This window comes from Zeus faber (genome assembly GCF_960531495.2).
Source record: "Zeus faber genome assembly, chromosome: 14".
Lineage (NCBI taxonomy): Eukaryota > Metazoa > Chordata > Actinopteri > Zeiformes > Zeidae > Zeus > Zeus faber.
The window spans coordinates 1639795-1660341 of NC_137200.1; the positions used below are offsets into that span (position 1 = coordinate 1639795).

The window sequence follows — 20547 nt, forward strand, 5'->3', positions numbered from 1 at the left end:
TTTGCATGGCATGTCGAGTCAAAGGGAAGATGAAATAGGTGCCATGGAACACAATAAATTACCTTTACACACGTGTTGAAGCCATTTTTTTTATGATTTTCTTCTTTACATAAGCAAAAGTGATGTACATAAGTAAGTGCATAGATTGACTTTCTCCTCAAGACAAGTAAGGCCTCTCTCTCTCATATGGTCCAGATAGACAACTGTTCAACTTCTGCTCAATATACAAGATCTGCGATGGCCTGTGACCCTTAAACCCAGTTTTCATAATAACGATGATAGCCTGAGTTCAGCAGCAAACCAAGCTAGAACACAGGATTTATTCAGAAATCCAGGCCGTCTTACACCTGGGATACTACAGTGTCAATATGTATATTTGAAAGATTGAGTTTATAGATTGATACTTTTGAAACTGTAAACTTTGGAAACATTGCTTTCTAGGTCAGCTGCCGCATGACTCTCAACCTTCTCAGAGTCCTACCTATTAATAGAGACATCTATGATTAATATTGCAACAACCATGACAACACTCAAAGATGAGAAATGATACTACAGCTTAAGGATTCATGGTGACTAATGGAAGTTAGGCCCAGAGAGCATATCGAAGGCATGAATACTGTAGTGTCCTGGGGTTGGTTCTGCTGTGCAGGGTTTAAGAAGGCAAAGCCTCGCAGACAGTGTGCAGGCACCCTGCAATCTGCATTCACATTAATATAATCTACACTGGCTCATTCAGCGTCACTAATAATATTCGTAATTTTATTGAATCAGCAATTTCAGCTGCAGCTATAAGGGGAAGAGATGTGCACAGCATGTGATCCTGCCTCTGCTCATTTATTTCAGCCAGCTATAGCTGGTTGGCTCTCAGCGGGACGCAAACGAAAAACGTACTGCCAGGCATTTCTTTCTATAAGATAATTTCCTACATATTGGGTTTCTGCCGCCATGCATCTCTACCTTCGCACATTTGTTGCAGTTGCTCTCAAGGTAATGGAAAAACTTTAAATTGTGATTCATGTTGTTCATCCATACACTATGAGAATAGAATAGAATGGAATAATAAACGTCACTTAAAGCTATGCTAACAGTAAAGCTAATAGCCGAATAGATTTAGTAATTTAGAATTTATTATTGAATTTATTCTAATCTGTCTAATCTCATTGCGGTTTGACATAAACATGAGAAAAAAACATTTAACTCTGCCAACAGTGTGAACCTCAAAACAACACTTACAAAGATCTAAATGCACCTATATTATATATGTATACCAACTGGAGCATGTGTTGCTCATTGTGTTCTATTAATCCTACACTAATGGTCACAGTTTGTACAGCTCAGTTCAGTAATGAAATGTTAAATTGGGGTGGACACTGTTCGCCTACCTTCAGTAAATAAATAAATAAGAACGATATTCGAGGGGTTCCCTTTCTGACGTTGCCATATTTTTATATTTGGGCCTTCTGCAAGGTATCAAACTCACTGAGAACTTTGAGGACTCACCCACAATGTTTCTATTGTCTGAGCGGCTAAACATTCCAGCTGCCACTAAATGTTTGTTGCGTGACTATTAGTGTCATCACAGTACTATTTATATCACTTATTCTAGACTCTAGAGTGGGGTTCTGGTAGGTCCCGTGAAAAGGTAGGTAGGTAGGCAGGCAGATAGATAGATAGATAGATAGATAGATAGATAGATAGATAGATAGATAGATAGATGGATAGATGACTAATTGGTTGCTTGTGAAAGGGTTTTAAGGTTTTTTATTATCTCTCTGTCTCTTAAACAACCGGCTGTCTTTTGGAGCTCTCTTCACTGACTCAGAAACTCATAACTTCAACATAACTTACAGCATATGCAACGGACAGAAATAGGCGTACATGATGTCTCTTGTGTCTGCATGTACAGTAAAACATGAAAGACTAACTGCATATACATACACAAACACACTAACTGTGACATAACAGAATGCAGAATCATCATTTTGTCTCCTGGAGTTAGAGTGGGTATGTCATTGGGGTCAAAAAGGTTCCTCCTATTGCTTCTGTTTTGATCATGCCTATTTTAGAAGGCTCCACAATACGTGTTGGCACCCTGCCAGTATCTTCCCACTGATCAGAGCTGCAGAACACCCACACCATCCTAACGTGGCTCCTACACTTGAGCTTACACTTCGGCCATAACATCTCTAGCTGCCCACCATTGATCGTAGCAGGCAACTAAAAAATGAAATAGCTGATCACCACAACCAGCATTAGCTGGTCTAAAAAAAAATGAATTTACCTACAATAAATATGAGAAACAGCCATTAAAGAAGCAGACAATGACTTGTTGTCTGTTGCCTTTAAGGAATCCCCTTAAAAACAATGAAATCATTCTGTAAAAGTGTTTTTCTCCGGTTATATCAGTATTTATGGAAACATGCACCAGAACCATTGACCAAACAATGTGTGTGGTATCATGTATTTTTTCCCCCATAGTATAATGTTCTGTACCTTCCATCTTCCTTCACTTTTTGCACGCTGCAATTTCATGTGATTGACATGTGATTTAAAGGCGCAATGAGTAACATTTGACAATTAGTGGCAAATAAGCCGTAGAAACTACACCAACATTTTTTGACGCCAAACGTGATTTATTTGCCTTTTATATATATTTTTTTGTCAAAATTGATCCAAACAAAATGAAAGTACGCCGCCGTAGTTTATTGTCTTCGTCTGTGTCTTCTTTGTCTGTGAGGTAGGAAGGTAACCTCTCAACTTCACCTGTACAACACATGGTCTGTAAAACAAGTTATCTGGTGCCTTTACACAATTCCCCTTCTTTCACAGATATGCAGGAGAGCATTTCCTTGCACAACTTGTTTTCTGGTCATAAAAAATGTCTGACTATCACACAGGAATTATCAATTCCATGGTTATAAATATCAATATTTACAACAGATCACAGGCTACATCTACATGCAGTTCCCAGCAGGCAAATTGATTGCCCAGATAAACACTCCAACTCCACTCCGTCCTAGTTCCTTCTGATTTGTTCTGTATGTTTTTATCCAGCACTGGAGAAAACCTTTTTCAGAGGGCAAAACTTTGTATTGCCGTTTTCTTACACCAAATGCCCTTGAGGCTGTTCTTCACAATAATTTAGACGCTCACACGCTCACTTGCATAGTAAATATTTGCCTAAGAAGTAGTTCATGTTGTGAATTCAGATCCATTCCACTTGAGAGTAATGTGACAGAGCCCTTTTTCTTCCTGTCTCCCTCCCCAGGTTTTACCTTACTCCAGGCCATTATGGAGTCGGCTGTGGCCAATAACTGGCAGGTGACAGCGCGCTCCGTGGGGAACATCGTGGACCCTAAGGAGTATAGGCGCCTCATCGAGGAGATGGATCGCCGGCAGGAGAAACGCTTCCTTATCGACTGCGAGGTGGAAAGGATCAACTCCATACTGGAGCAGGTATCGAGTCGACAGTTTCTACTTTTTTCATCCGCTCAGTAAAGTAAGGAGCCCTCCCCAAGCCCCACGCTTTGTTTGCTTTCATGCCAGTTTTCATTATTCAAATCGAAAGAGTGTGTGTGGTCGAATTTACATATGACCTGTATATTGTTTCCATTCTAAAACAGAATCTTTGGTTTTTTTTCCAACATAAAGAATAAAGGGAGCCGCTTGGTTCTGTCTGTTATGTAATCATCAGCTGTGGTTTACCCACAGCAACCTGGATTCAGGTGTGTTTGCTCTCTACAGTTGGTTTAACTTAATCAACATTTTGTTGTTCCAAACGCAGGGAATGTAGAGTCTTGTTCCCCTTGGGATCTTAGTGAAGTTTAGATTATTTGAGGGATGCCCTTCAATCCTTATAATAATATAACTTTTTATGAATATATGTATATATATATATATATATATATATATATATATATATATATATATATGAAGTCCTAATAGTTGCATTGGTGTATTGCAATGCAGGTTTCTCTGAAAAGCTCACTGCTTCCTGGCATAGACTGATATTGTGTGTGTGTGTGTGTGTGTGTTTGTGCACTGCCCATATTTGTGCATGCTCATCAGTAACCATCAATCACAAGCAGATCCTAACCTTGTCCTTTACTGAGGCACGTGTGTATGTGTGTATGTGTGTATGTGTGTGTGTGTGTGTGTGTGTGTGTGTGTGTGTGTGTGTGTGTGTGTGTGTGTGTGTGTGTGTGTGTGTGTGTGTGTGTGTGTGTGTGAGAAAAAAGGCCCAATCCTTCATAATGACTGGCCTAAGTAGTGTTCCTCTGACCTTTACCACAGATCTGTCTTCATTGCTGCTGATGCCAGTGGGATTTTCTTTTACAGTCACCCCAGCACATTTTCATTAATTTGAAGTTAAGTTCCTCTGATATTCCACAAGCTAAGCTAAATTGAAAGCAGGATTTCATCGATTGCTATCAAAATCATACTGTTTAGTTTTTAGGTCATACAGTTGGATAACAGCGGACAATCACACCCGGGCAGATTCAATTCTAATCACCTTTTTATACATAAACGGTGGCCAACTGTCAGACAAGCATCACTCAAGATGTTTGAGCTTGAGAATGCATGTCTGGCTCTCTGGAAGATGATTCCTTATGGGGACATTGACATCAATGCTTGCTTTAACACAATAATTGTCAGCTAATGGTGTAAGTAGGACACACTTTCCTGGAATGAAAAAACAACAATGGGCCTTCTATAAATAGCCTACCCTCCCAGCCCAGGAGAAGATCTCTCCCAAAGGCAGGGTCGCAAACACAACTGATATCACTCAGACATCAAGAAGCAGACATTTTGGAAAGGGCCACCTTGAGTGGTGTACTGCACTGGAGCTGACAGAGACACAAAACTTTGTTTCCCGCTCTGAGATCCTGTACTCCTCAATAAACTTTAGCTTTGACCAAAACGACCCAATGAATCTTCTCAACTACGACAGGTGTTTTTCACCTTATATGTTCTGATTCTTTTATAATTTTGTGCTGTTTTACTTTGTATAGCAATTAAGAGTTGATAAGGGTTTTATTTTGTTATTTTGTGACTTAAAATTCTGTCCTCTGTCCTTGAGACTCATCTTAAAAAAAAAATACTGAGGAAGAGTGCTGACTTCCCAAAGGCCCTTCCATTATGAACAGGCAGAATAGAATGTAATCCACGCTAAAATACAAGTTAACCAGTTGCTGTGGATGCCGTGTATGGGCAAGGTGAGGGGAAGTGAGAGAAAGAGAATGAATAGAAAGACATTGTGGGAATTGAGCCATGGAGTGCTCCCAGTGCAGTGCTGAGTAGGAAATAGAAGAAGGGCTATATGCCCTGTGGAGCTATGACATTCCATATCTAGAGAACACAAGCTCCTGGGATAATAAAATAAGGGGCCTCTCTGGGATAAAACTACTAGTCTTCTAGTCTTTCAGGTTACTTTACATTGGTTTTACCTTGGCATACAACAAAGAGTATTTGTATGCCATTGCATCCAGGACAGAGTTAGTCTGCAAGTGGAGTTCTAGTTCTCAACCTGCAATGCAACTCTTTACTAATTCTTAAATCATCAAGAGCAGCTGCAACAACTCTGTCCTGTGGACGGCCTGTAGAATGACAAGAGCACAGTTTTAGATAGAGACAGTTATAGAGAACCACCACCAAACCCCCTCTTTGAAGAACTATTTATCATGTTTGGGTCTATAAACAACTGATCACTACTCCAAGAGGGGGAGAATCACCACGGGTGAGACGAATAAACATAGAACCAAACAACATTTACACAAAAACATAAACATTCTATGACAACATGTATTGAAAAACAGTTAATAAGGTCCAGGAAAACTAGAACTGGTCAGGTGGCCTCTTCCTCTCATAGTAGTAAATGAGAGGAATTACATTACAAGGCATTTAGCAGATGCTTTTATCCAAAGCGACTTACAATTATTCAAACACTGACGGAAGCAGCCATCAGGAGCTAAGTGTCTTGCTCAAGGACACTACAGCATGCTAGCAGGAGCCTGGGATCGAACCAGCAACCTTCAGAGTACTAGACCACGAGCTCTACCGCCTGAGCTACGACCCCCTACGAATGGAATGTAATCAGGAGGGTGCTGGGGTGCACTCGAAGCAGTTGTGGTGGTGTGTGTGTGTGTGTGTGTGTGTGTGTGCGTGTGCGTGTGCGTGCGCGTGCGCGTGTGTGTGTGTGTGTGTGTGTGTGTGTAAGATGTCCACCAGTGAGTGTACATGACTTATCCCCATTGGTACTGGTGTAGAAGGTCAGTATTATGTCGTGAGCCTCCAAGCAGCGGAAAAGGCACCGAAGCCCCCCGAACGCCGCAACCTTGTAGACACCCTACAGCTGCAGGAAAGCCCCGAGCACCTTGCCCTGCGGCCACAGAGGACCCGCAGAGAAGCCAGAGGGCCCCCACGCCCAGACCCGAAGAGCATTACCCAGTCCCAGGGAGCATGAGGAGACCCTGCACCCCAGGGGCGCACACATACAACCAACCCCCAGGTGCAGGCACAAGACGCAGTCACGGGCACAGAAACCAGGCCGCGGGCACCAGGTGCGGACTGCAGGCTCGGATCCCGGCCCCACGCCGACAGACCGACACCCCATCCGAACCGCCCGCCCCACAGGCGAGCCGGCGGACTCCCATACCCACTCACACCCCACGTAAGGGCGAGGCCAGCCCCACCGCAGCCGACCAGAACCCCACCCGGCGTGAGCACCGATTGCCCATACATGTAGCAGAGTGTGCTCAGCGCGGGGCACCTGGATGTTAGCCCCCGCCGATGCCAGCAGGCCACCAGATATATGGGCCCTCAACCACCCCCAGGACCCGGGGCGCCCAGCTGCGCAGCAGGAGCAAAAGGCCAACAGCTGCCCCCCACACCCCAACCCACACCCACAGCAGCAAGCAGCCCCCCCCCAGGGGCCCCGGAAGGCATCCGGCAGCGCTCTCCACAGCCCCACCAGGTCGCAGCACACCTTAAGCCACCAGGCGCAAGCGGGGGGCCCACCCGGATGCCCCCCGGCCAACCAAGCCCCCACACCGACCTGTCAGCGACTGGCCACCCCGGAAAACCCCAGTGCTCAATGTGTACTGCAATTGCAGTTAAAGTTGCAGGGTTGGGGGTACGACGGGCCACCCCCCACCATAGGACGAAGGAGCACACAAGCCCAGCCACCTCGCCCACAGGGCAGGCGACCTCACCGACGCACCGACCCGCCAACTACGGGGCCGAGACCCGAACCCGCGACCCGCACCCCCCGCCCCCAACCCAAGCCCCAAAACCCGCAACCACACCCCAAACCAACACAGGGACGACAGCTGCAGGTACTCCCCAGGAGCACGGCCCCACCCCCGAGACAAGGCCAGCTCAACTCAGGAAAAGGAATGGGCGTCACCACCCAGACCCCCTAACACCCCCGTGGACCCCTCACGATCACAGGCCTACGCACCACGGACATCCCCAATGCCGCCCGGGCACCCACCCAACTGCAGAGCCCCGGCAGACCACATTCCCCGAAAACACCACGACATTGCCCCAACGTAGGAAGACTCAAGTATTTAATGATGGAGTTATGTCAGTGATAAAAGTAGCCCATTGTTCATTTAATTAATCAACATTGTTTTTGGAAATTGCCAATAGTTTTTCCATTAAGATGTAATCTATTAATAACTGCAACCATTGGGATGTGGTGAGATTATCTGTCTTTTTCCATTTGAGTAATATTGTTTTTTTGGCAATTGTTAAGGTGATCAAAATGGGTTGGTGGTATTTAAGTGGTGGGTCGACTGAGGAGAGGTCACCGAGAAGACATATAGAAGGGGAGACTGGAACTGCGACCCAAAATGCTTGATAGCTGCTTGGTGATGTTGGTCCAGAATCCTAAGATAACTGGACAGAGCCAGAAGGCATGAAAGTTGTCATCTCTGGTATTAAGGGAACAGTGAGAGCAAATGTCTTCATCCACAAAACCCATTTTGAACATTTCCATGATATGAGCTCTGTGCCGAATCTTATATTTGGATGAGTTTCATTTTGGAGTTGCGGGTCATAGAAAAGGTGTTGTTGCAAAAAAGCTTCCACAGGTTGATATCGGTGGGAACAGCAAGGTCTCTTTCCCATTCCATTGTAGGTAAAGATAAATTGGCATCTGTTTTTAATAAAAGTTTGTATATTCTGGAAAAGGGATTTTTTAAGTGAGCGATATGATTGAGATGTTCAAGGTTGTACATTGGAGGTGGTTGAAGGATGTTTTCCGTCAATTTGATTTGAACTTTTAGAGGCTACTGTAGTTGAAGGAATTAAAGGAAGCCGTAGCCACCGATATTATACCTTTGGGTTAAGGTTGGGAAGGATATAAGCAAATTGTTTTCAAAAATGTGTTCCAGAGATATTCCTTGTCTTTTTCCAAGACTTGAAGATTATTGGTCTGTTTTTAACCAAGTAATCTGGGTTGTGCCAGATTGGCTTGAATTTGTTTGGAGATAGAGTGTGACCACTGAGTTTGAGGAATCTCCACCAGGCTGACAGAGTTGTTGCAATGAATGGGTTTAAAGCAGTTATGTTTCCTTATAGATTCAGTAAGGTATGGTAGATCAGATAATGCATCGTCTGCATACAAATTGATTTTGTGAACGTGTAAAGGTGACGAATAGTAAAGTGGAGGGTGGACATCCTTGTCTTGTGCCGCGTTGTGGAGTGAAACGCTGTGAAGTGTAACCATTGGTGATGACAGATGTGATGGGGAGTTGTAGAGGATTCGGATCCATTGAATGAGTGACTCTCCAAAGTCAAATATTGTTGAGGATTGAAAAGAGATATGTCCAATTAACTCTATCAAATGCTTTTTCGGCATCCAAAGAGGCAATAATAGTATTAAAGTTGTTCCTTTGAGATATGCTCATCAGACTGAATAAACGACGCATATTGCTAGATGAGTGTCTGCCTTTGTCAAAGCCTGTTTGGTCTGGGTTGAATTATAAATGGAATTACTTTTTCAATTCTGTTGGTTAGTGTTTTACTAATAGTCTTAAGGTCACAATTAATAAGGCTTATGGGTCTATAACTGGAGGTGAGGGTTGGGGCCTTATTGGGTTTGAGCAAAACCGAAATGAGCCTGGAATTCATGTGCGGAGTCATGGTGGAGGTTGAGTTAATCTCTGTAACTGTTCTGATGAATAATGGGGATACAAGTGACCAGAAGAGTTTATAGAATTCCACTGGGTAGCCATCTGATCCAGGTGATTTATTTTTAGGCATAGAGAAGAGTGCTTGAAACCTCAACCTCTCTCTCTCTCTCTCTTTCTCTCTCTCACTGCGGTGCATGCTGGGAGTTGGGTGTGTCAGAGCATGTGTTTGCTGTTTTGTGTGTCTTACATGTAGTATACAGTTTATTTGTAGTTGTTGGTTTATTTATTTGTGGACAGGGGGTGTCATTTAGAGTTAAACATGACGGAAGCTATTACATGATATATGTCAATTCTGGAAGCATGAAATGCTTTGAATACTGCAATATTGGTCACAAGCGCTACACTTGTCTGCACTGGCAGGCTGCTGGGGCCGGTGATGCGGAAGCCGAGTCTCCCCCGCAGACAGAGATGAACAATGACACTAGCGGTGATGGAGAAATCCAGACAAAGCGATCCAAGCCCAAAGTGATCCCAGGTGACAAGCATGATGATGATAATAAAATAAGTGAAACTGTGACCCACCATAGCAAAAGCCGCCATCTCGCGCATTTCTAAAATGGCCAGGAGCAGCCAAATAAGTTGAAAAAACCTTTCTTGAAGGAAAATGAGATTTTTCCAGATTCGTGTTCCTTTGTGTTTTTTTTGTCTCTCAACAATTTTCCACTTTTATAAAACATGTAAATTCTTACTGTTAAATAAAAACATTTTCAAAACAAATATAAGTTCAACGTTCCCTCAAAACACAAGAACAAAGCAGTGATTGGCCCATTCCGCAGTATGTTAAGTAGCCATGTGGCTTTGGCAACCCCATTTGCATTCTGGGAGCTAGGTGAATGACGCGAAGTCTCGGTGAAAATTTCAAGGTGATTATCTCAGAAACACAGTTTGCCACACCCTTGTCATTAACAAGTCAAAAATTTTCTTGATTTGCACAAGCTCTGATTCTCCTCTTTTAAATGATGCGGGGGGGAAAAAAAAGTCAAAAGCCACCAAATGACCCTAAAGTATGCGGTGGGTCACAAATGAGGCAGGTCCGAGTGGTGAGAGTGGGGAGAACAGGGGTGAGGCGGAGACAGAACCCGTCACACCAACAGCCGGGCGGCCAGGAGGCGGTGAGTACACCGCTGGTTCCCCAGGTCACTGAACATTCTGATTCATCTGACATCTGATTCTGACTCAGATGATCTATCAGTAACAGACTCACAACCTGTTAGTGGAGATCTGTACAGGCTAGAGGAAGTTAACAACTTTCTTGACGAAACATTACATTTACGATTGTTGACTTCTGGGCACACACTGGATCAGGGCATCTGCTCTATACCTGCCAGTGGAAGAAGGAGGACAAGGCTTCATAGATATTCCATCCAGGGTGTTGGCTTTCAGGCTGCAGGCAGCCCAAAAGCTACTCTACACCCCAGGACTAAGCTGGCAGGATACAGATTGTCTTTTATTGAGGAAAGCTGGGAGCCTGGGATTGGATAAACACTTGTTCCTGCTGCAGCCTCAAGAGATGGACTTTACAGGACTAACACCTTTTTATCTTTCAGTTTTGAAGGCCTGGCAGGTTTTCAAGATCTACCAGGACCTCTTTGCAATGCCAGGAATGTGGCTGTTTGAAGAACAGTTTCAACACATTCATCTAACACAGACTTTGTCTTCTGCCAGCCTGAGGTCAAGCCTACCCCGGTTGTCATATAGGGGGAGAGCTCTGGTAGCCAACAACTTGGTTGCCTTGACCTTGTGGCACAGATTGATAGTACTACTACGATTGATAGTACTACGGGCTGGTTGTATCAAGCTTGGACATTTCATAAAAACACCAGTGGAGCAGCTCACAAGAACAACCGGAATCAGGTCCTCAAGACTGTTGGAGAGGATTGTGGAGGAGGTCTGCACATCCCTGCCAGGGCCCCTCAGAGCGTTTCATGAAAACTGTACTCTTTCTGACCAGTGGGATGATGAATGTGAGTGCATGTTCCCCTCTCTGACTGTCTCTCCAGCTGCTGGGGAGTGGCAGGAGGAGCTGACTTTCGGTGAAGAGCCTAGGCCAAAAAACTCAGGAAACTCCCCACCTCCTCCTGCCACTTCCCAGCAGCTGGAGAGATAGTCAGAGAGGTGACCTCCAGTGGAGGATTGTACACGGGGCGATAGCTACAAACAGAAATGTGACACACCTGGATCCAAGCACTGGGGAAGGATGTCCTTTCTGCTCAGTCAGGAAAACAATTCAGCATTTTTTATCCAGTGTTTTGATTTCAGAGTTTGTTTAGACAGTTAGAGGAATGGTTCCAGCAGTTAGGGGAGGATTTTCTTTCGAAATTTTAATTTTCGGACCGAAATATTCTGTGCAAAGGAGACATGTACAAAAGCCTTATAAACATGGTAGTAGGAACAGCAAAATTATCAATCTGGAAAACAAGGAATAAATGTCTGCAGGGTCATGGGTCAGTGGATCCCACCCTGAATATGGCAGGACTGCTCTCAGGGTGGAATTTGAGTTTTTCAAAATGACGGATAAAATGGACGATTTTGTGAGAACCTGGGGAATCAGGGGAGTGCTGTGTTCCGTTCAGGAGGATTTGTTGGTGCTTCATTTTTGAAGCAGTTTAATTTCCTAACCTCCCTCTCTATCTCTCTCTCTCTCTCTCTCTCTCTCTCTCTCTCTCTCTCTCTCTCTCCTGCTTTCTGTTTTACTCTCTCTGACCCTCTTTCTCCCTTTCTCTTTAAACTCTAACCCTAAAGCTCGCTTGAAAAAGCCCAAACAGATCTGACCTGATGTAATTTCTCAGCCGACTGGTTATAATAGACATGTAAAGAAGGGAGTGTGTTCATTTGGCACAAGAAGAAAGAACTGGAGAAAGAAATGACACACAACTGGAACTGAAAATGAGGTTCCTCACTCTCTGTAGACATTAGTCCAAAAAATCTATAATTAAAGGCTCAGTTTATCGAGGGTAGATAAGAATAAAATATTTCTTTTTTTTTTAAGCCTTCAATTGTGTGGCATTTTCTGACACGTGTCTGCGGTCCACTGGCTCATCTTCCAGGATTTACTGAGCCACAGATATAACACCAGGGGTTAATTGGGTTCAGATGCTCCTCATTGACCGGTTGGACCGCTCTTAGCTCTCCCTGCTCCCTGGCCAAAGCTACGTCCCTGCCCCACTTCCCACTTTGACATTAATTTGAACGTCTTTTGCATCCGTACTGTCTGCGAAAGTTCTGACCCCCCCCCCCTGTTCTGCATAGAGATCCTTATCAATTGACACTGTTTTTGGATGAGACAAGACGTTCTATCTGGGACATCAAATTGGACGTTTGGCCTCGATGTATGTGGCCGAAATAATAAGGCCAAAGAATATCAGTAGGTTCTGGCTGCCTAATAAAGTGCTAAGAATTCTTGACTGGTTTGTGTTGAGGGGATAAATAATGGGAAATATTATGGCATCATGGCACCCCAACTATCCTTTCCATTCAGTTTTCATTAAAAATGTAAAAGCAGGTCAATACAGTCAGAGTTCTTCCCCTGTTCTTACTTAGACAGGCTGTCTCTTACTGATGATGATGACTGATTCTGAGTTTTATTTTATCCTTTATCCTGTATTTTTTTTCTTTGGGGGTCACACAAATTTCTTAAATCTGTGCCGTTCTTGCATATCTTCATCGCTGGCAGTAAAGCCTGGCCTCAGCTTTGTTCCATTTGGTTGTAGGTGCCCACGGTCCCTGGCGAGTACAGATCTGGAGCATCAGAAGCCTAAAAATATTTGTTATGCCCACATGCCTTTCTTATTAGGGAAAAAAGTTACATCTATGCTTCAGGGATTGCCAGGAACTTAGACCACATCAAATGAATTAATCTTTTAAGCTTAGACAGGTGAATAAAAGTAGTAAAGCAAAAACCTTTCAATGGTTGAATACATGGGTACATGGGTGGGTAAAATGTTTTGCTCACAAAAAGCATTTTTCATCCTCAAAACAATAACGACAAAAAATACCACGTTTTCTGTTGATTTTCTTTTTGTCATTTATTAAGACATTACAGACCGCCTCTGGTTGGCATTCCAGACTGAACTGTACACCTAGATTTTTATAATATTACATTACATACATTTTGCATTTTAATTTTACACATTTATTTTAAGGTAGTTTAACATTTATTTTTACATTTGTTTGGTAGACGTACATATATAGTAGCTACCTATACTACATATACTACATACATATTCTCTCTTGGTAACTACACCTCACTCAAGTTAATAGTGGCGTACCTCAAGGCTCTATCCATGGCCCCATACTGTTCTGTACGTCCTTTGTACATGCTTCCTCTTGTGGTCTTCAAGAATGTAAAATGGCAAAAAATAACATAGATTTGATATGTACATATATGTCACTATACATATCAGATGAACTGCACCCTGTAGATTCACTAGATTCACTGTTTCACTGTATCTCCCCTAAAAGAGAAGAGGTGAACTTTTACTTTTTTTATGCCCTTTAAATGTTGAAACCCAGGTAAGAAATCTTGGTGTAATCTTAAAGGGTGATCATAATTCTGAGCAACACATCAGGAATATAGTTGAAATAGCTCCTCACCTTAAAAATATTTCAAAAGTCAGACCATTTGTTACACCAGTGGATTCCTTTGTGGCTTGGGTCACTGACAGATTAAAAAAACAACTTTTTGACTGGATGATCTGCAGGGAAATGTGCTTCTCATATTTGACAAAACTCGTAGGGCGTAGGACCTCACGCATGACCGGTGGAGGTGTTGAAATGTCAAATACAATTAAATCACTCAACATACGGAGGAAAGTTAATGAGATTTATTGTTGAAATTGCTGGAAAGATATGAGCGGGCTGGAGGATTAACATCCAGAGGACCAAGGACGTCGTCTCTCCGGAGGCATTTAAAAGATTTTAAACTGAGGACTCTGGAGGTGCGTGAGAAGGACAGGTGTCCAGGATACAGTGCAGAGGGACAGGGACGTTGGGATGGTGAATGAAGAAAACCGAAACCAAACTATTGTGTGAAATCAGAATTAAAGCCCTTCCTGTTAGGCTGGGCGATATGTCAAAATTACATCAATATTGTGATATGAGACTAGATATCGTCTGGTATTTTAGATACCAGATATTGTGGTCTTTGATTTTTCCATTATGGCCCAGGCCTACCTCCCTCTTATAAGGAGGGGGTGGAAATTGTATTGAGTATAACGGACACAGAAGAATAGCAGAACAAGCCTATGCTTGTTGTGTGTGCTTATGCCGACCACTGTGCTCACATCGCTGAGGGGAGATTTAGGAAGATCACCTGGACATTTGATATCTGAATAGTTTCAGTGCCTGAGAGTGCTTATCAAAACCAGGACTAAAGAGTGTGTAAAAAAAAAAAAAAAAAATTAAAAAACAGACTGTTCACCTCCGCATAAGTTTCTGCTTGAAACCTATTTCTGTTGCTCTGCCTGGAGAGTTAAAATGAAAAACAGGAATAATGAGTGGCAGGCAGAGAGAGAGAGGAAGAGGAAGAGAATAAATTAAAGAGGGGGGAGTAGAGATGTGTATGTTGGTTTAAACAAAGCAGCGAGCTGCGCCAATGTGCAAAGAAAGTTTGTCTAAACCCTGACCTTATTCCACACGATGAAGTTAATAGAAAGGAACAAGTGGTGTCATCACAGTTTCTCTCTCTATCTCTCTCTCTCTCTCTCTCTCTCTCTCTCCTTCTCTCATTCTCTCGCTCTCTCTCTCTCTCTCTCTCTCCCTGCACACACAGAGGTGCTCAGATAGCAGAGAATCACCCACGCAGACACTAGCACACACATTTAAACTCACTCCTACAGTCTCTGGGGAAAAAAATGAAGGAAAAAATCCCTCCCACACTCTCTTCTCATCCCTCTATTTGGGATCTTTTTTCTTACTGAAGCTACAGTAAACACATGTAAATCACAAGTTAGGCTCAATATGCTCTGCAACATTTGCATTTGTCCAAGGCGCTTTGACATTTTCATGTCGGGTCTGAAAAGGCATGTTGTTTTAATATTCACTTTGATATTTATATATGTATATGGTTCATTTTTACTTTGATATTTGCTTTTCATCATGCCTTTTATTTTTTCATTTTTTTTGTTTATTTCTTTGTTACTTTTTCTTGTCTAATTTTTCCATTTATTTTTTCATTATATATTTTTTCATTGTTTTCTTTATTGTTATTTTTAAGTTATATCTGTTGTTTGTCATTAGGTTTACTGTATATTGCCATATCTTATTGTGCACAGTTAACTGTTTGTATATTTTAAAATTTTTGCATATATTGCTTTTTCTTTTATTATTGCATGGCTGTATTATTCATTTGCCTACTGTTTTGATGTGAGCTGCTGAGACAATTGCAGTTTCCCTTTGGGGATGAAAAACGTATCTATCGATTGATCTATCCATCCATCTGTCCATCTATCTAAACAGTGTCTATCTAGCCATCCATCCATCCACCCATCTATCTGAACAGTATCTATCCATCCATCCATCTAAACAGTATCTATCTATCTATCCATCCATCCATCCATCTATCTGAACAGTATCTATCTATCTATCCATCCATCCATCTGTGGCAGAGGGGGTAGAAAACACACACAAGTTAATTGTGGAGAGGGGGCTTGATAGAACAAGCATAGAGATTTGTGGCACACCACTGTTTGCGTTTAATAAAGTTGGGTTCTTTGTCATTTGCCCCCTCCCACCCCCATCTGTCATGGTTCTTCAAGCTCTTGCCTTATGTAGTTGTGGACCGCGTGAGTCTGCCGGAAGGACTTTGAACTGGAAGTTGGTTATGTTCCTTCTCTGCTTTTTTGAGGGGTTTTTTTATTTTATTTGTTTTAATTTTTGCATATATTGCTTTTTCTTTTATTATTGTATGGCTTTATTATTAATATGCCTACTGTTTTGACAGTAGGCAAATTAATAATAAAGCAGCAGCCCTTGACATGACACAGGTCATGACAAGGGCTCCTCTCTCCTGAGTGTGTGTGGGGATGGGGGTTTTACCTGCTACTCATTAGACCACCAACAAGTAACAGGTATGCAGCCACTCTGATCCTGGGTACCCAATGACCTAGATCCAGGTTAGATGTGGCTGCTCAAACCATACCATCCCCACACTATCTATCCATCATCTATCTATCTCTCTATCTATCTGTCTGTCTGTCTGTCTGTCTGTCTGTCTGTCTGTCTGTCTATCTATCTATCGTAACTTCTCCTATGTCATTGGAAATGGAGGGGTCAGGGGATGTTAACTTGCCAGCATTCGCTCAGCCATTATGAGGCTGCCCACGTTGGGGTTTGTGCAGAGGCTTGTGTTGCTCTGAATTGTGCCTTCCTCCCTGTCGTTGCAGGTCGTGGCCCTGGGAAAGAACAGCCGAGGATACCACTACATCCTCGCCAACCTGGTGAGAGCGCACGCACGCTGGCGCATCCAAAAAACCAATGCAGAACAAACCGAAATACAGGGCTAGCACAGAGGCAGGATGCATGCCCTGTTTAGGGTTTTACCTAGAAGCCAAGAGAATATAACGAGCATATCGTGTAGCAAGAGATAACAAGGTCATCGTTTGAAAAGCAGAGATGCGCGAAGTTATTTTAAAATGGCAAATGAAACATGGATGTAAGATTGTGCTCAGGTTCGGGCTGGAAATAATCAAAAGAATTTTAATCCGTCCATAAACCAAACTCCTCTCTTGGCAATAGTGGATTCCAGGCTTTATTTGGGCTGCTGAATCATAGAAAATGTTTCATTTTGGAGCTTGCTCATAATAGAATGGCACAGCCAAAAATACAGTACAGTTGAGTAGAGCTGACTTTCAAGACGTGCTGAAAGTACCAGGCTGGCACACTTCATCCAATGAGATATGGTACAACTCTGGCAAATATATCCTGCAATGCATTGTGAGGGCGAGACGCCGGTAAAGGTTTCGCTAAAGAATTGTGGCAATTAAGTGTAGTGGCTGTATGATAACCTCCATCCAAAAAATTTTTCTATCTTCTCTAGTTACTCACATACCCTGGATGATAGTGTATATATGATTTAGAACACAGCTACGCTTATCCTCAACGATGGCTCGTGGTTTTACTGAATAATAGTTAAAGTGGGTGCAGAAATGTCTAAAAGACTGCAAGAGAGGCGTTTTATGGGGAAAGGTAGAGATGTGAACGAAGATATGCAGTCTGTGCATAACAGTAATAAAATCAATTTCAATAATAATGAAATAATAATGGATAAATGAAAACAGGATTAAAGTCTCAGCCACCTAACTCTGCTGTAATTTTAACTTAATTGTCTCTGTTAATGACGGCGGCCTGCTGCATTGTTACAACACCAGGTTATAATTCTTAAAGGTGTGATTGAAGGTCTTCAACTTTGTGATTAATATTTTACCACTTGGTCGAGTGGACTGTTCTCCAATCTGACGCAACACAGATCTCTGCAATGCATTCGATATTTCATCTGTATTTTTTACCTGCTGATACCTGCTCCGGCTTGTGGGAGGACTGGAGCCTCTCCCTGTTCAGTGTGGGTTCATTGCAATGATATGAAATTGGTTTTATTACAATACCGCCATGGTGGAAATTGAGGATTTGACTTTAGTTTTAGCTGCAGTTGGTGACCAATGATTAAACCACAATATTGGTTGCTGAAGCATTTTTTTTTTTTACTCAAATAAACCTTTCCCACAAAGGAACCACAAATTTTTCTGCAGTTCCTCTCTGTCCATACAGTCCAATAGGGCAAACTTTGAACTGTAAGAACTTAAAATCTCTCTTTTTGAAAATGGAAAGCTCACAATATTGCCAGACAGTCATGACGCACCAAAGAAATGGTTACATACGATGCTACCGAAACAATGTTTATTTTTTTAAGGATAAAAATTTGTCCCCGTTGCCTTGAAGCGGAGTGAGAAGCTGCAGCACAAATGATAAGTTTGTCAATAGTAAAGTGTTCAGCGAGGTTGTGCTGTGAACATTTTCATGGCTAAGGCCCAGGTTGGAAAATAGCAAACTAATCCTTTAATGCCTTCATGCTGCAGTAATAGGCTGGAATGACTTGGTGTGGCATAAAAAACATTTGTTTTCTTTGGCCCTCAGGGCTTTTCCAACATAAGCCTGGATAAGGTCTTCTCGGGTGGAGCCAACATAACAGGCTTCCAGATCGTCAGCCCTGAGAGCCCCATTGTCCTGCAGTTCCTGCAGCGCTGGGAGCGCCTGGATGAAAGAGAATTTCCTGAGGCCAAAAACGCTCCACTGAAGGTCAGCAAGGGAAGGCTGCCAATGTTGCAGTCATACTTTGTGTACATGTGTAATGAAAGAAAAACACACTAACGCAAAAATATTTCACTCAGAGTACAACCTCAACATGTAAAGATCCCTTTGAAATGTTTTGAGGGAGATGCTGTTCAAATCACTTCATGTTTGTTTCTGATGAAACACTGCCTCCGCACCATTTAAAGGGCAGTTCCACCACAAATCAACACTTACCAGGCACATGTGTTTTGCGGCCAGCCACAAAGTCATCTCTGCAAAGGAGAGCTAATTTTCCTTGCTTGGTTAGGCATTATGGGCTTTATCTCGACGCACTGTGTAGAGAGCTTTACTAATAGAGGAGAAACCCAGGGTAATTCCCCTTTAGTTTTCACATTTTATGGTATTGACAAAGATTTTAGGACCCTTCACATCACGCTGCTCTCTAAACTCTGTTGGTGCGTATTGGTTGCGCCGTGCAGATGTGCACTGAGCTAAGCGCCAGCCCAAAAGTTAAACTTTTGAATTTTGGGCGGTGTACCATGACGTAATTCCTATTGGGCCAACAGAAAAAATAGGTGAAGCAAACAGAAAGTTTTTGTGCAATATGCAGGAGAAACTTATAGTGGTGTCCCAATTCCCTGAGCTTTACAACCCGTCCTTAGGGGTTTATCTGGACCTTAGAAGTTAAATTCTGTTGTGGAAACAGGTTTCCTACCAAGTAGGCAGACCAGGTGTGTATTAACATGCAGTGGAGATTAGTGATAAATGAGCAATTGCCAATAAATTACTACCATAATAAATTAAATTATTGCCTACATGACATGATCATGACTATTCCCTGTCATTAAAATAAGATATGGTTGTCTGAAGACATATATAATATTGTAATATAAAAAATAAATAGTATTAATGTAACATTTCATACAGACCAACTGAACTTAAAATGATAATACCATAAACAATATTCCTGTTGTAGAAGTAATAACAGTCTGAATTCCTGATCGATTTTTTCATTTATTTTCTACTATCAACCAAAAGCGCACACCGTGTCCTATGTAAAAGCCTCTTTTCTCAGCACCTGTGGTGGGAGGTGCTCTTTCTTGATCTACTTGAAGTTGTATAATACAGCTTTTGGGAGGTTCCCAAACATTTTTTTCTAAGAGGCCCCCTAAGTCAAACCCGATTCAGATTAGAATCTGAAACCCCTCTATTTAAAAGATGTGATAAATTTAATTTTCGATATTCATGTGTTTATTTGCGCTCTGTCATTTCTGTCTGAATTGGCTCTTTTTTCATTGCAGAGAACTTGTTCGTGTGGGTCTTTGTTCCAATATTTGACTATTAGGACACATATGCCTCAAATCATCTAAGGCCCCGTGACCCCCCTTGTGATCTCTGGCATCCCCCTGTGGGAGTCTTGCGCCCCAGGCTAGGTATTACTGATCCAATACAGGAAATTCGATCTGGGTAACCACTACATAGTAGTTGCAGTCACTTCCACTACAATCTTTCCCAGATCCAATTTGTTGTACATCCAACAACTGATCAAAGACGTGAAACAGAGTGTGGAGTTCTGTTGGTTTCGATGCTTGGCGTCCCTGCATCACTTTTATTTCCTTTCTGTTGTCTTGCATCTCAGTACACCTCAGCGCTAACCCACGATGCCATCCTGGTGATTGTCGAAGCCTTCCGCTACCTCCGGCGCCAGCGGGTAGACGTGTCTCGCAGAGGGAGCGCCGGAGACTGTTTGGCCAACCCCGCGGTTCCCTGGAGCCAAGGCATTGATATAGAGAGAGCCCTCAAAATGGTAGGATCTGCTTTTCGTTTTATTCTCCATTATTCTTTTTAACCTTGTCGTCTAACTGAGTAAAAAGATAATAATTACAACAACAAAAAAGACAGTTACAGGGAAAGTGGTCTTGTTACGCACAGGCTTGTTTCATTCTATAAGGAAACAGAGTAAAATAAAATAATAAATATCTAAAATAAGAACACACTGTTGTACCTGGGTTGGTACTGTTGGAGAGGGGCCGACGAAGAGGTACTTGTGATGTCTTGGTGGCTC

The 20547-nt window shown here is 42.6% G+C and overlaps 1 protein-coding gene across 1 annotated transcript in view; it reads left to right on the top strand.

Moving 5' to 3' along the window:
* Positions 1–20547, top strand: part of gria3a (glutamate receptor, ionotropic, AMPA 3a) — a gene marked incomplete at its 5' end in the record, with an annotated part of 134654 nt that overhangs the window by 81885 nt on the left and 32222 nt on the right. Inside the window, 4 exons of the mRNA XM_080014180.1 lie at positions 3269–3456; positions 16580–16633; positions 18327–18488; positions 20122–20289. Of these exons, the coding sequence (XP_079870306.1) occupies positions 3269–3456; positions 16580–16633; positions 18327–18488; positions 20122–20289 (572 nt within the window). The remainder of the gene's footprint in view (positions 1–3268; positions 3457–16579; positions 16634–18326; positions 18489–20121; positions 20290–20547) is intronic.